The sequence below is a fragment of the Rhinatrema bivittatum genome, chromosome 1 (genome assembly GCF_901001135.1).
Source record: "Rhinatrema bivittatum chromosome 1, aRhiBiv1.1, whole genome shotgun sequence".
In the NCBI taxonomy this organism is placed as follows: Eukaryota; Metazoa; Chordata; class Amphibia; order Gymnophiona; family Rhinatrematidae; genus Rhinatrema; species Rhinatrema bivittatum.
In genome coordinates, this window is record NC_042615.1 from 406,325,242 (window position 1) to 406,340,384 (window position 15,143).

The window sequence follows — 15,143 nt, forward strand, 5'->3', positions numbered from 1 at the left end:
TGCCTTGAAGGCATTCTCGGACCTAAAAGAGGCGTTCCTGGTGGATACTTGCCTTCGTCACCCTGATCCAACTAAACCCTTCATCATGGAGGTCGACGCCTCCAGTGTGGCCATAGGGGCAGTCCTCAGCCAACACTCCTCCTCTGGACAACTACTGCCCTGCTCCTACTTCTCCAAGAAATTCTTCCCGGCTGAGGCGAATTATTCAATTGGGGACAAGGAACTCTTGGCAATCAAGCTTGCCTTGGAAGAGTGGAGGCAGTGGCTCGAGGGCGCAAGACACCCCATTACTGTATTCACAGATCACAAGAACCTGGAATTTCTATCCCAAGCTCAACGATTGAACCCCCGCCAAGCCCGATGGTCCATGTTCTTTAGCCGATTTGATTTTACCGTTCAGTATCGCCCGGCAGCGAAGAACCTACAAGCAGACACCCTGTCCAGGACCTCCATGGCAGAGGAAGAGATGGATCCTCCTCAATACATCCTGGATCCCGGTAAGGTTCTCCACTCCGCATTAACAGTCCTTTCCCAAGATAGGACTGTAGTTCTCCGGCGAGATCGGCTAAAGGTCCTATGTTGGGTCCATGACTCCCTCACGGGAGGACATTCCGGACGAGAACAGACCTTGGAGCTCCTCAACCGGTTCTACTGGTGGCCTGGCTTGCGACAGGATGTATGCACCTATGTGAGTTCATGCCCCACATATGCTCAACAAAAACCCAGTTCAGGCCCTCCCTGTGGCCTGTTGCAGCCGCTCCCGGTGCCTGCAGAACCGTGGACCCACTTGGCCACGGACTTTATGGTCGACCTGCCCTTATCCCAGGGGAAGACGGTCATTTGGGTCACGGTCGACCGTTTCTCGAAGATGGCACATTTCGTCCCATTGCCAAAGCTACCATCAGCACCAGAATTGGCCCTCTTGTTTGCCCAACATATTTTTCGTATTCATGGACTTCCCTTGGACATTGTTTCAGATCGTGGGCCCCAATTCACTGCACAATACTGGAGGGCCCTCTGCAAGTGTTTCAAGGTACAACTCAGTTTTTCCACCGCGTTTCACCCCCAAAGCAATGGTCAGTCTGAGAGGATGAACCGCTCTCTAAAGACCTTCCTACGGGCTTTCATTAATAAAGACAGGATAATTGGACTGAGCTTCTGCCTTGGGCTGAGTTCGCCTACAACAATCAGGTCCATGCTGCCACTGGACTCTCTCCCTTCCAGGTGGTTTATGGGAAGCAACTTAGGCCTCCACTTCCCAGTCATGCGTCCAGTGTCTCCCCGGCCGCCCAGATGACGGCACAACAACTACAGACTCTCTGGCAAACTACTCAGGACAAGCTAAACCTCGCAGCTGCCGCTGCCAAGCACACAGCTGACGGCCACCGACGCCCGGCACCCACGTACTTGCCAGGAGACCGGGTATGGTTGAGCACGAAGAATATTCATCTTCGGCTTCCCTCGAGACGCTTCGCCCCCAGATTCTGTGGTCCCTTCCGGATTGCGGAGCGAGTAGGTCTTGTGTCCTATCGATTGAGGTTGCCCTCCTCACTCCGGATCCATGATGTCTTCCACGTCTCGCTGTTGAAACCTCTGGTCCTCTCCCGTTATCATCGCAAGCCTCCGGATCCTTCGACTACCCCTGTCGCCAAGGATCCCACATTCCAAGTACGCGAGGTACTCGACGTACGATTCCACAATCGCAGATGGGAGTATCTCCTCGCCTGGGAGGGTTGCGGTGCCGAGGATAACACTTGGGAACCCAGCCGGAACATCCTGGACAAGTCCCTTCTCCGCCAATTTCACCTGGAGCATCCGGATAAACCTGGTCCACTTAAGAGGGGCCGTAAAGGGGGGGATACTGTTGCGGTCCCGACCACTTCCCCTCTGAACGGGCTCAGAACTGCCTACCTCCGCGCCAGCAACCGCAGGTTCCCGCATGGCCCAGGTGCCAGAGCTCTCCCTGCTCGCCCATCTTCCACGTGGTGGACGCCATTGCTGATTCGTCCTTCACCGGCCTCGCGCGCGCGCAAGGACGCCCGTCTTGAGCGTCCTGCTCCCGGAAGCCCGGCTCCACCTACTCTGATGAGCTCACGCCCAGCTCCCAATATAACCGGCGCCCAGCCGTTACTCAAGCGCCTTGCAACGAGGTTCCCAACTGCTTAGTTGTTGCCAGTTGCGCTTCCTGACCGTCTATTCCGCGTTCTGAAGACCCCGGTTTGCCTCTGACTACGCTTCTGCCTGCCTGCCCGCCAAGACTCCGGTTTGCCTCTGACTATGCTTCTGCCTGCTGGCCGCCAAGACTCCGGTTTGCCTCTGATTACGCTTCTGCCTGCCTGCCCGCCAAGACTCCGGTTTGCCTCTGACTACGCTTCTGCCCGCTGCCCGCCAAGACCTCGGTTTGCCTCTGACTACGCCTCTGCCTGCTGCCCGCCCAGACTCCGGTTGGCCTCTGACTACATCTCTGCCTGCTGCCCGCCTAGACCCCGGCTTGCCTCGTACTACTCTCCAGCCTGCCAGCCCTTTAACCAGGCTACCCGGGCCGCAATCCATTTCGGGCCTTTCTTCAGTGACTCTCAGACTTTCCTGGACTTTTATCTCTACTTCTCACTGCAGCTCCTAAGTCCCAAGGGTTCGGGCCCGTACGGGCTCCTCCCGGGGGGGTCCCGGGCTCCGGGTGAAACCTAGCCTGCCACTGTCTTCGCCTCCCGGCCTGCCCAGCCATTGGTAGGCCAGCCCAAGGGTCCACCTTCTACCTTCTGACCTGCCTAAACCGGTACAATTTCTATATGCGTGCATAAGTTGGTAGTAGATGGTTTTATTGGTGGGAGTGGGGTGTTTTTGCCAACGTCTTTCAGCTGCTCCAAGAAGGATTTTTTGGATTTTGAGTTCGTGGGTGAACCAAGGTTTTTTATTTGATTTAGATTGTGTAATAGTTTTTTGGGTGACTGGACATAAATTGTTTGCAATATTCAGGGTAGTCTCTGCCCAGGAGGAGACAGCGCTGTCAGCTGTCTTTAGGTCAAGGTGATTGGGAATGTTGGAGCATGCTGTTGAGAGAGTGTCTGTGGAGCAGGTCTTATGGAAATGGAAAGATTTAGGCTGAGAACAAGTGGAGGGGGTTGGGAGTTGCAGAGCAAGGATTGTCTTTATGATGGAGTGGTCAGACCAGGGGACAGGGAGGCATACAGGGGAGTGGAAGGTATTTATGAGTGAGTTAGTGAAAATAAGGTCAAGGGTATGACCGGCTTTCTGGGTCGGGGAGTGAATGATTTGTATGAAGCCCATCGCATCTAAGGATGAGATAAATACTTCGCATGGCGGGGATTGTGGTATGGTGTCAACATGAAGATTGAAGTCGCCAAGGAGAATCGTGGGAATGTCGGGAGAGAGTGAGATAGTGAGAAATTCGATGAGAGGGGAGGGGTCTTTTTCTAGCAGACCCGGGGAGGTGTAGATCAGGCAGATTTGAAGGGATTTCGATTTGAAGAGGCCTACTTCGTATTGGTTGGGAATATTGCAGATTTGTGGGGTGAGTTGGAATTCTTTCTTGGCGATCAAGAGTAGACCTCCTCCTCTTTTCTTTTTGCGGGGGATACAGAAAATATCATAGATTTCAATGGGCAATTGGTTGATGAGTGGGGTGTCAGAGGGTTTAAACTAAGTTTCAGTTACAGCAAAGATTTCTGGTTTAGAGTCAGTTAAGATATCATGGAGAAGGTGTGTTTTTTGTTTCAAGGATTGGGCATTAACTAGGAGAAGTGAGATGAGTGACAGGGTAAGGGCTTGCGTGGAGGGAGATATGGGAATGGGGGTCAGGCACCTTTTTTGAGTGTTGGGGGGGCTGGAGGGGGGAAAGATAGTTTTGATGGGTATCTATTTAGATAATTGGTGGAGCAGAGGCAGAAATGCGGTGGCATTGTAGAGAAGATGGTTTGTAGGGGTTTGCTGGGGAGGAAAAACAAATGATAAGAGGCAGACACAATTTAAGGTAGCACTATGCAAAAAGTTCAAACGATTATCCGTAAGGGGACGCACGAAGGGGTGCACAAAGGGGCAGGCCCCTTTGTTGCGCGGCGCCGGAAGAGGAGCACGGATTTTAAGCCCTGAAGAGGCGCCGGAAGCTGATGTCACCGCTGTATCCGGACGTGGTTGGCTGGTTGCTGCAACGGAGGTCGCAGGGTAAGTTAGGCCCTGGGAGTCGGATGGCTGAAAAGAGAGAGCCCCGTGGTCGGCGTGGGGCCCATTGGGGGAAGGGTGAACTCGAGGGCCTTACCCCGACAGGCTTACAGCACCGACCGCGCAGGCCCGAGCTGCCGATTCCCACGATGTTCGCCGAGGAAGAGAGAGCCGCTGGAAGAGGAGCACAGATTTAAAGCCCTGAAGAGGCGCCGGAAGCTGATGTCACCGCTGTGTCCGGACGTGGTTGGCTGGTTGCTGCAACGGAGGTCGCCGGGTAAGTTAGGCACTGGGAGTCGGATGGCCGAAAAGAGAGAGCCCCGTGGTCGGCGTGGGGCCCATTGGGGGAAGGGTGAACTCGAGGGCCTTACCCCGACGGGCTTACAGCGCCGACCACGCAGGCCCGAGCTGCAGATTCCCACGATGTTCGCCGAGAGAGCCGCCGGAAGAGGAGCACAGATTTAAAGGCCTGAAGAGGCGCCGGAAGCTGATGTCACCGCTGTGTCCGGACGTGGTTGGCTGGTTGCTGCAACGAAGGTCGCTGGGTAAGTTAGTCCCTGGGAGTCGGATGGCCGAAAAGAGAGAGCCCCGTGGTCGGCGTGGGGCCCGTTGGGGGAAGGGTGAACTCGAGGGCCTTACCCCGACGGGCTTACAGCGCCGACCACGCAGGCCCGAGCTGCAGATTCCCACGATGTTCGCCGAGAGAGCCGCCGGAAGAGGAGCACAGATTTAAAGGCCTGAAGAGGCGCCGGAAGCTGATGTCACCGCTGTGTCCAGACGTGGTTGGCTGGTTGCTGCAACGGAGGTCGCCGGGTAAGTTAGGCCCTGGGAGTCGGATGGCCGAAAAGAGAGAACCCCGTGGTCGGCGTGGGGCCCGTTGGGGGAAGGGTGAACTCGAGGGCCTTACCCCGACGGGCTTACAGCGCCGACCACGCAGGCTCGAGCTGCCGATTCCCACGATATTCGCCGAGGAAGAGGAAGGGAAGAGGAAGAGAAAGAGGAAGAGTTGAAGGGAATCCAAAAAGGCGATTAAATGAGAAGGTTCAATGTTGTATATTATTAACATTTATAACACAGTTACTTCATACACCTAACTGTAAAGCCAAAAATTGGGCTTTACAGTTAGGTATATTTGGCCCAATACACCTAACTGTATTGGGCCAAAAATTTCTTCCATCTTAATTGTGTCACCCTTTATATGTCTGGGTAAACCCAGATTTTCTGGCCCAAATATAAAATATCTCGGTTACATAGAGAAAGTCTAAGGATTGTATCTCGACCCGATGCAAACACAAAGTTTACCATCAAAGTTCCATGACTTTCTACTTGATTATTTATTTATTTATTTTTATTTATTTAATGATTTTTAATATACCGGCGTTCGTGAGGCACATCATGCCGGTTTACAATTAACTCAAGAAAGTAGGAAATTGCAAGTTGGAAATAGAAGCAGTATGGGATATAATAGAAAACTCAATGTTCACACCTCTGTTGTCCAGCTCTATAAGCTTTGAAGTTGATTCAGAAGAAAACTGACAGAGCTGTGACACTGACTGAACCAAAGATAACTCCATACATGAGATGACTCTTCAAATATCTCACAGGGAAACTTCTAGGAGCTCCAATGAAGATTCAGGGACACCTAATAGAAAATGAACCTGTATTGAAGGAACAGGTTGTGGATTCGTGGAACGATGACAGGCATTATCCCCCAAATACTCTAATAGTTCAGTCAGATTCATAGCTGTAACCTGGGGTTAAAGAGAAACTTTTTCATTTTTCTCGGAGATCACATAATAAATCCTTGAATTAGGTGGCAATGCATCTAGTGGTAGATGTAATACCTCTTGCAAATAATTTTTAAATTGATCTCTTGCAGAGATCAATTTAACTTTCGGGAAGTTTAAAACTCTCAAATTCAGATATTTTGAAACAAGTCAAGACCAGATAAAAATCTGTTCTTGGGGAAATTCAGGAAACAAATTCTTGGAACTCAATTTGTTTTCCATCAAATCCAGTTTGTAATGAAGACAAATTATTTTTGATTGTAGTTACTGCACTAGTTTGCAAGTTGGAAATAGAAACAGTATGGGATATAATAGAAAACTCAATGTTCACACCTCTGTTGTCCAGCTCTATAAGCTTTGAAGGTGATTCAGAAAAAAACTAACAGAGCTGTGCCACTGACTGAACCAAAGATAACTCCATACATGAGATGACCTTCAAATATCTCACAGGGAGACTTCTGGGAGCTCCAATGAAGATTCAGGGACACCTAATAGAAAATGAACCTGTATTGAAGGAACAGATTGTGGAACGATGACAGGCATAGAGATAGGAGATCTATCATTCACAACTGAAGGAGTCTCCTGCGGAATGTCCCATTGAGGGATAGAGTCACCTTGTGATCCAAGTAGTGAGGACCCCTGTGTTCCTCCCAGGGTTACCAAATCCACTCCAGAGTTCTTCTCACCCACTCCTAACAATGGATTTTGGGATAAATTAGGTGGTAGACTGGACAACAATCAGGACTCAGCAAAGGGTCCATAGAATCACCAGAGGCTTTTAAAGAGGTATTTATATGAACAAGATGGGTATCCATTAGCCACTCAGAGTCGATGGCACTAGGGGTATTGAGATCTTCCCCTTTCTTTTCCTGACTATATTGCCTCAGCAGAATATAGAAATAAGAGGCCACCCCTTAGGCACGTGGCTTTGGCATGCTGGTGGTGGCACATCACCACCCAGATAGATTTATGAGCTCTTGACACTGGATGATCACATCAGTGCAATGCCACTCAGCTGGTTCCCCAATTTTCCCTCCACCAAGGTGAGGTAGGCCATGGGCAACCAATCAGAAAGGGATTCTCACAGCTCACCTCCATCCACATGGATTTATGGGCTCCTCCGGTGCTGGTTGATGATGTTGGCGCTGCGCCTCTCAGCAGGTTCCCCGACTCTCCCTCCACCAAGACAAAGCAGGCCACAGATGACCAGTCAAGCAAGGATTCTTCATTTTGCACACTTTCTGCACCAGGCAGTAATGAACATACTAGGAGAGCCAAGGTGAATATTGCAGTTTAGTCCTGAAGGAACTGATAGGTGTAGCAAAATAACCTCCTTTTCTCTTACTGTCCCCCACCCCCAGTGCTGTATATAATCTCTGTCTAACACTCACACAACTGTTCCCCAATCTCATCCCCTCCACCGCAACAATCTTGTCTATCTCCCAGCTTCCACCTCCCAGCCAGTCCAGCCCACCCTACCCTGCCAGCCAGCCAGCCAGCCTGTCAGCCCACCTCTGCACTGGCTTATTAAGAAAGTAGATACTAGGTGAAATTCCATGTATCTGATGCTGTAGAGGTTAATAAAGTAATAGACAGCCCTTATGTCTGGAAAGTGAGCTAGGCGTGGATCACTCACTGGAGCATTGATATTGACTTAAAACAATGCAGATGATACAATTCCTAAACCCCATCAAGGATGCCATGGAGGATCTGAGTTTAACAAGAGATACTCTGGATGAGGTCATCCCTATATTGAATATCCTTGAGGAGAGATTAGAGGGATTTTGGCAGGAACCGGTACCAGAGATGTTGTTATTCATGGACTTCTTGCAGCAGTAAGTACAAGATAGGCTCAAGCCTCCACACCCAAAAGGATATTTACATGCTACCATGCTGTATGACCCATGGGTGAAAAAAAGCATTGATCTCCAATCCAGTAATTTAATTAACTGGAAAGAGAAGCTGGTAGATAAAATGTGGGAATGGAAGCACCAGAGGCAGCGGGACAGTGGGAATACAATGCAGGAAAGAATGGGCACCCCACATAGCACGAATAGCACCCTGTTAGCTACCAGTACCACTTCTTTTATCTGCCAACCTCTGACGCCACTGCAGCAGTGTCCCTCTTGACACAAGCAATAGCTATTTCAGTTGGGAACAGAGATTATTCCCCCTCCTCCCAGCAAAGGAGCCCACAGCACAAATTTCAGTTGCACGCTAGAGCAATACCACAGATTGTGTCCTCCACCTCCGCCACCTAGGATTAGAGATACCGTTTGAATAATACAAGCACAAGTCAGGCCCCAGGTAGTAGAGGAGAAGGATTTGGCTTAAGGTGCTGCCTTTCTACTTGTTTTCTGGTGAGAAAAATAGGATGGCCAGGTATTCTGATTTCTACATGACAATCTTGGGTTTTTTGGTAAATAAATTGTCCTACAGACTGTGTAAGCAATAGCAGGATGCACAATTGTCTTGTTTTTCAATCAGCCATACACAGAAAAAGAAATGTGTTTTAATTTCATACATGATATGCATGCACAGATCTAGGATTTTAAAAAGAGAGATACCTTCTCTTTTTTTCTTCATTTCTGTTTCCCCCTCCCTTCTACTCTTTACAGGTTTCTCTCAGAACTCCACTCTCAGTTTCACCTCCACCTAATTCTTCCCATTTTTCATTCACCTCCCATACCCTTCTCTCCCTCTTCCTGAGATACTTCTCCAGATCGCATCCCCCTTAAATTCATCTTTATAATTTCTTTTCTAGCTGTTCATTTCCCTTTTTAAGTTCCTTTTACATATCCTCCTTCCCCACAGGTTTTCACCTCCCTCCACCTTTGGGATCCTCTCTATCCTTTCTTTCCCTAAAAGCTCTTTTCAGTCTTTCTTCAACACCATTTCTCATCTCTCCAGGCTCCTCTCTTTCCCTCTGTCTCATCAGATTCTTTTCTACCATGCCACTCCTAGATTTCTCTCCATTTCTCCTCTACTTCAGTCCTGCTCTCGAGGCACAGTTCTACTGACAGACCAACAGGTGGGAACATGGTGAGCATGTGCACCCTATTCCCTTGCATGCTCCTCCTCTGTGGTGTGGTCTTCCTTTCTGATCGGGAAACAAAGGAGAGAGAGGAGGAGCAGCCACAAGGACTGGGAATGCATTGTATATTTCAGTTGGCCTGCCATCACTGCCACTGACATGCCTGCCAGTAGGGAGGAATGGCAAAGGTCAGCCTTTTAAATGCTTAAAGTTTGGTACAACGTTTATCAAGGGGATATCCTTTATTCTGGGGATTTATCAGTGGCCACTTATCTCCTTAGCGATGTCTCACATTTTTATGAATTGATGTGATTAAAAATAATCAAGTACTGGCCAAAAAAATGTTGGTTTTATAAAGTTTTATAGAAAGACAATCATTTGAATTTGTAAGGAACTGAAATCCAAGAAAACTTACCAGTGGAAACTTCCTGGCTTATTGAGATGGTTTTGGTCAATGCAAGAATACATGGTATGGTTACTAGGACAATGACTGGATAATGAACAATTGCAAACACTGGAGAGAAAAGAGGAATAAATTAGGACTTCATTTTAGATGAAAGGGTTTCTATGATCATCCCCAGGATATTTCTGTCTGGTTCTGGTTTGTTAACCCATATACAGTACTACAGTTCAAATGAAGGTACAGAGAAGGGCAACAAAAATGATAAAGGGGATGGAACAGCTCCCCTATGAGGAAAGGCTGAAGAGGTTAGGGCTGTTCAGCTTAGAGAAGAGATGGCTGAGGGGGGATATGATAGAGGTCTTTAAAATAATGAGAGGTCTTGAATGGGTAGAAGTGAATCGATTATTTACACTTTCGGATAATAGAAGGACTTAGGGGCACTCCATGAAGTTAGCAAGTAGAACATTTAAGACTAATCGGAGAAAGTTATTTTTCATTCATCGCACAATTAAGCTCTGGAATTTGTTGCCAGAGGATGTGGTTAGTGCAGTTAGTGTACTGGGTTTAAAAAAGGTTTGGATAAGTTCTTGGAGGAGAAGTCCATTAACTGCTTTTAATCAAGTTGACTTAGGGAATGACCTCTGCTATTAATTGCATCAGTAGCATTGGATCTTCTTAGTGTTTGGGTACTTGCCAGGTTCTTGTGCCCTGGTTTGGCCTCTGTTGGAAACAGGATGTTGGGCTTGATGGACCCTTGGTCTGACCCAGCATGACAATTTCTTATGTTTTTAATGAACGTTATAAAACAGAACTGGACTCTAGCGACTAATAAACTTATGAGTTTGTTACAGCTTTTTATTATATTTACAGTACTCAAATCCCAGCCTCTTTGTTTCTTAGTGTATCTAGGTTTCACTATTTGTTTGTCAAAGGACATTCCTTTTTTATTAATTCTATCATTACATTTTCTTGTCATAGATTCTGGAATGTTTCTCAGTGTTATTGTTACTCATGGTTTTAGTTCATTCTTAGCTTTTTTGCAGTTAAAATTTTTAAAAAATCTACTTTTTTCTGAAATATATTCAGTGTCCAATTGTTCACATTTATGTTAGTTGCAGCAAGGTAAACAATTGCAGCTAAATGGAGAATCTACCAGGTCCAGACATGGAGGAATGGTTCAGGAGGCTATGGGCTACCATGTCGATGCTATGTCATGAAGGAAAATAAATCTCACACATGAAGGACAGAAATTGGGAAACTGCAAACAGAAAGCCTATACTTGCTGCTAGGAGTCCCAGATTTCTACAATTAGCAAAGCAGAGGTCTCCTTAAATAAGGGTCAGCAGCTAAAGCCAAGGTGGGTATACTACAGCTCATGAGACCGTTTTATCTGACTCACTCTACTTTTTTAAAATTACCGCTATTGATCTATTTACCAGCCCACCAATGCTGTAGCACTACATGTGTCCCTGCTGATGTCATCAGCAAAGACTTGATGTTGCACATGACTCTGTATGTCTCTTAGACACTCTTCCCCTGCTGTTTATATTGCAAAACAAGCCACCAAACTAGCAGCATAGCCAGTACTGAATTTTTGGCTGGGCCCAAGGTTAACATGGGTGGGTACTAGGCCTACAGTCCCAAATATCATACTGTAATCTAAAAATATAGGCCCCTATGCTAAAAGGTGCATAGTGTCACCATAACAAAATATTATTTATTAGTAAATAGGGCACATTGAAAATAATGGAGCTTGCATTAAATCACACGTTTTGGTTTGTTAACACTTAACACACTTTTTTGAATAGGGAAGAACCATTGCCCTAGAATATAGAATACCCTCCTAGGTGCAGACTGGAAAACAAAACAAATTGGGCTGTTACAGCTCCCTACACAGAAACAACATGCTAGCAGATTACTTAACATTGGTCACACTTACAAAACACAGATAGATCCAACCAAATACAGAATACATGACCACAAATTAGAAACATGCAGACAAAAACTGAACTGGAAACCCTAAAAAGCAAGAATTTTCCTGCAATACAACACCAGAGAAAGAGTACTACATTTCCTCCTGTACTTGTAAAATACAAAATAGAGATGTACATGCAGAGACACCTTGGTCTCCACTAGATGGCCCTAACTCCCAGCCCTTGATTAGACATCTGCAGAAGGACCATACCATTCGATACATTACCTCCTCCAGAGGCTTGCAGGAACTGGAAGTCATTTAGGCATTGGGGGGGGGGGGGGCCCATGTGGCTAGGAGTGTTTCAGGAGGGAAAGGAGTATTTTCACTGTGCTCTTCAAGTTTAGGCCCCTGCCTAGATAAGGAAGGGAGAGACAATGCTCTGCCAGGTCCAGACATGGAGGAATGGTTCAGGAGGCTATGGGCTACCATGACGATGCTATGTCATGAAGGAAAATAAATCTCACACATGAAGGTGAAAAGAGAAACAGAAGTTGGGATTTTTTGCCTTTTTGCTCAGAGAAGTAAGATTTTTATTGTTTTTGCTTTGCATCTGCTGGGAGGCTGAAATCCCCTCTCCAGAGGTGCAGGAGGGATCTATACACCCCTTTGCCCCATCAAGAGGAGTTAAGATCCAGAGTAAAGATCCACTGCAGTTTTTTGGCAAGATTGAGTTTTCCATCTGATTGAGAAGGAAGTATTTTGCTGCCCCCTTCCTTACCCATAGCTGGACTGTAAAAACTGTTCCAATATAGGGCTTTCCTCCAGAAGGGTCCGACGTCTATCTTTTGAAGAGGATAGTAGAGGAGAAGAAACTTTAGAGACCACTCCCCATCGGAGAACAGAATTGATTACCTGTAACAGGTGTTCTCTGAGGACAGCAGGATGTAAGTCCTCACACATGGGTGACATCCTCAGATGGAGCCCAATATGGAAAACTTATGTCAAAGTTTCTAGAACTTTGACAAGGCACACTCAGTATGCCCAGCATGCCTCTATACCACATGTCCATGCAGGGGTCCCTCTTCAGTCTCATAACATAGAATTGCAATAAAATTTTAAAAAACAGAAAAAAAACCAATTCTCTGGGGTGGCATGCGGATTTCATGAGGACTAACATTCTGCTGTTCTCGGAGAACATCTGCTACAGGTCAGCAATTCTGCTTTCTCCAAGGTGAAGCAGGATGGTAGTCCTCACACATGAGTGAATCCCTAGCTACAGGCTGCTCCCCAACACAAAAGGGGACCAACAGACACCCAACCAGGTACCAACAGGCAGAACACCGGTGCTGTTGGTAACAGAGGAGGAGACAGCCTGAACCCAAACAACGGGCCCTAGGTTGGGAGAATTGGGTTCTACATGTCAAACAAATTCTGGAGGACAGACTGGCTGAACTTACTATCACATCGGCCGTCCATATCCAGACAATAATGGGATGTGAATGTGTGGAGAGAGCTCCATGTCGCAGCCTTGCAGATCTCCTCCACAGGAAATGCTCACAAGTGGGCCACTGACGCTGCCAAGGCTCTAACAGAATGAGTTTTGACATGGTCCAAGATGTAGTCCCACCTGGGCATAACAGAAGGAGACACAATCTGTTAGCCAATTGGACAGTGTCTGTTTGGCAATGGCAATGCCCAACCTATTCTTATCAAAAGAAACAAAAAAGTTGGGTGCACTGTCTATGGGCTTCTGTCCACTCCAGATAGAAGGCTAAGGCTCAATTGCAGTCCATACTATGCAGTGCTTGTTCGCCTTGGTGCAAATGGGCTTGGGAAAGTATATTGGCAAGACGATTAACTGGTTAAGATAGAAATCCATCACCACCTTAGGCAGGAACTTAGGGTGCATACGCAAGACCACCCTGTCATGATAAAACTTAGTATAAGATGGATAAGTCACTAAGGCCAGGAGCTCGCTGACCCTGCACACTGAAGTGACCACCACCAAAAATATGACCTTCCAGGTCAGGTACCTCAGGTCACAGGCACACAGCAGCTCAAAGGGAGCTTTCATCAGCTGAACTAACACCATGTTGAGGTCCCAACACACAGCAGGAGGCCTTAAGGGAGGCTTCAGTTGTAGCAGGCCCCGCATGAAACATACAACTATAGGATAGACAGAGATGGGTGTACCATCTACACCGTGGTGGTATGTGCCAATTACACTAAGATGAACCCGAAGAAGTTGATTTTTAAGCCAGCCTCTAATCAAGCAGTTTTTGTCTGGGCTAGGAGAACAGATCTAGGGCCTTCCGCTCACATCACACAGAAAACTTCCTCCACTTCCAGTGAAAGGCTTTCTAGAAGCCACCAGGACCCGAGACACAACCTCAGAAAGATCAAGTGGTTGCAGGATTAACTTCTCAACATCCAGGCCATGAACAACAGGGAAAGAGATTTGGGAAAGATCTGGGAAAGTCCCCAGATTAATCTTTGAAAGTCCCCAGATTAATCGGTTTCCAGATGGACAATTCCCACAGGGGTGGAAACCAGACCTGTCACATCCAAGGAGGGGATATGAGAATCATAGTCTGTCCTCACAAAGCTTCAAAAGAGTCTTCACCACTAAGGGAATTGGAGGATATGCATACAGAACATCCTTTCTGCAATGGCGGGCCAGGGTGACTGTGACTGGTTTGCCTTCTGACCTGTACAGGGAACAGAACTGAGGTACCTTCCTGTTCCAGAGGGACACAAACAGATCTATGTCCGGGATCCCAGAGGTGGAACATCCGATTCGCTACAGCCTGGTCTAGGAACCATTCATGGGGTTTGAAGGCTTGACTGAGCATCTCCACTACCATGTTCTCCATCCTGGCCAAGTAGATGGCCTCAGGGCAAGCACATCCCAATAGGCAAACTAGGCGGTTGCCTAGGGCACCAGCCATTAGGGGGTGGCAAAAAGCAGCCATGTGGGGCCACGAGCAGCACCTCTGTTTGTTTGTGTGTGTGTGTGAGAGTGAGAGGAATTGTGTATGTAGAGAGAGCTACTGTGTTAGTGAAAGAGGAGAGAGCCTGTGTAAGGGTGCGTGTGTGAATAAGAGAAGAAAACTAAGAGTGTGTAAGAGAGGGGGGCCTTTCTGAGTGAATGAGGTTGGGGCTGGAGCCTTGGCCTAGACTGGGAGGGGAGAGGGAGGGGGTGGGGCAAGGCAGGAGGTTCACCTGGGGTGCCTAATACCCTTGCACCAGCCCTGCATAGCCCTGAGCACCATCCTGTAAGAAAGGGCCCATGACCAGATCTGGAGCGCTTCCTTACACAGGAGGTATGATCCTGAGCCTCCCTACTTATTGACATACCACATGGCTACCTGGTTGTCAGTCTGGATCAGGACAACTTTGTTGGACAGCCAATCTCTAAAAGTCCATAGTGCATATCTGATAATCCTAAGCTCCAGGATGTTGATTTGACAAGAATGTTCCTAGGTGGACCACAGGCCCTGGGTGCCAAGCTTATCCACATGAGCTCCCCACCCCAGGGTGGATGCATCTGTGGTTATGATAGAGGCCTTTAAAATCATGAGAGTTCTTGAACGAGTAGATGTGATTCAGTTATTTACACTTTCAAATAATAGAAGGAATAGGGGGCACTCCATGAAGTTAGCAAGAAGCACATTTAAGACTAATCAGAGAAAATTCTTTCACTCAATGCACAATTAAGCTCTAGAATTTGTTGCCAGAGGATGTGGTTAGTGCAGTTAGTGTACTGGGTTTTAAAAAGGTTTGGATAAGTTCTTGGAGGAGAAGTCCATTAACTGCTATTAATCA

The 15,143-nt window shown here is 47.4% G+C and overlaps 1 protein-coding gene across 4 annotated transcripts in view; it reads right to left on the reverse strand.

The window, feature by feature from the left end:
• LOC115091917 (maestro heat-like repeat-containing protein family member 2A) overlaps positions 1–15,143 on the reverse strand; it is a 646,218-nt gene that overhangs the window by 216,655 nt on the left and 414,420 nt on the right. For all 4 annotated transcript variants that reach the window (XM_029602285.1, XM_029602257.1, XM_029602275.1 and 1 more), the window contains 2 exons: positions 9,416–9,514; positions 7,059–7,231 (listed from right to left, as the gene is read on the reverse strand). In XM_029602285.1, coding sequence (XP_029458145.1) covers positions 7,059–7,231; positions 9,416–9,514 — 272 coding nt within the window. The remainder of the gene's footprint in view (positions 1–7,058; positions 7,232–9,415; positions 9,515–15,143) is intronic.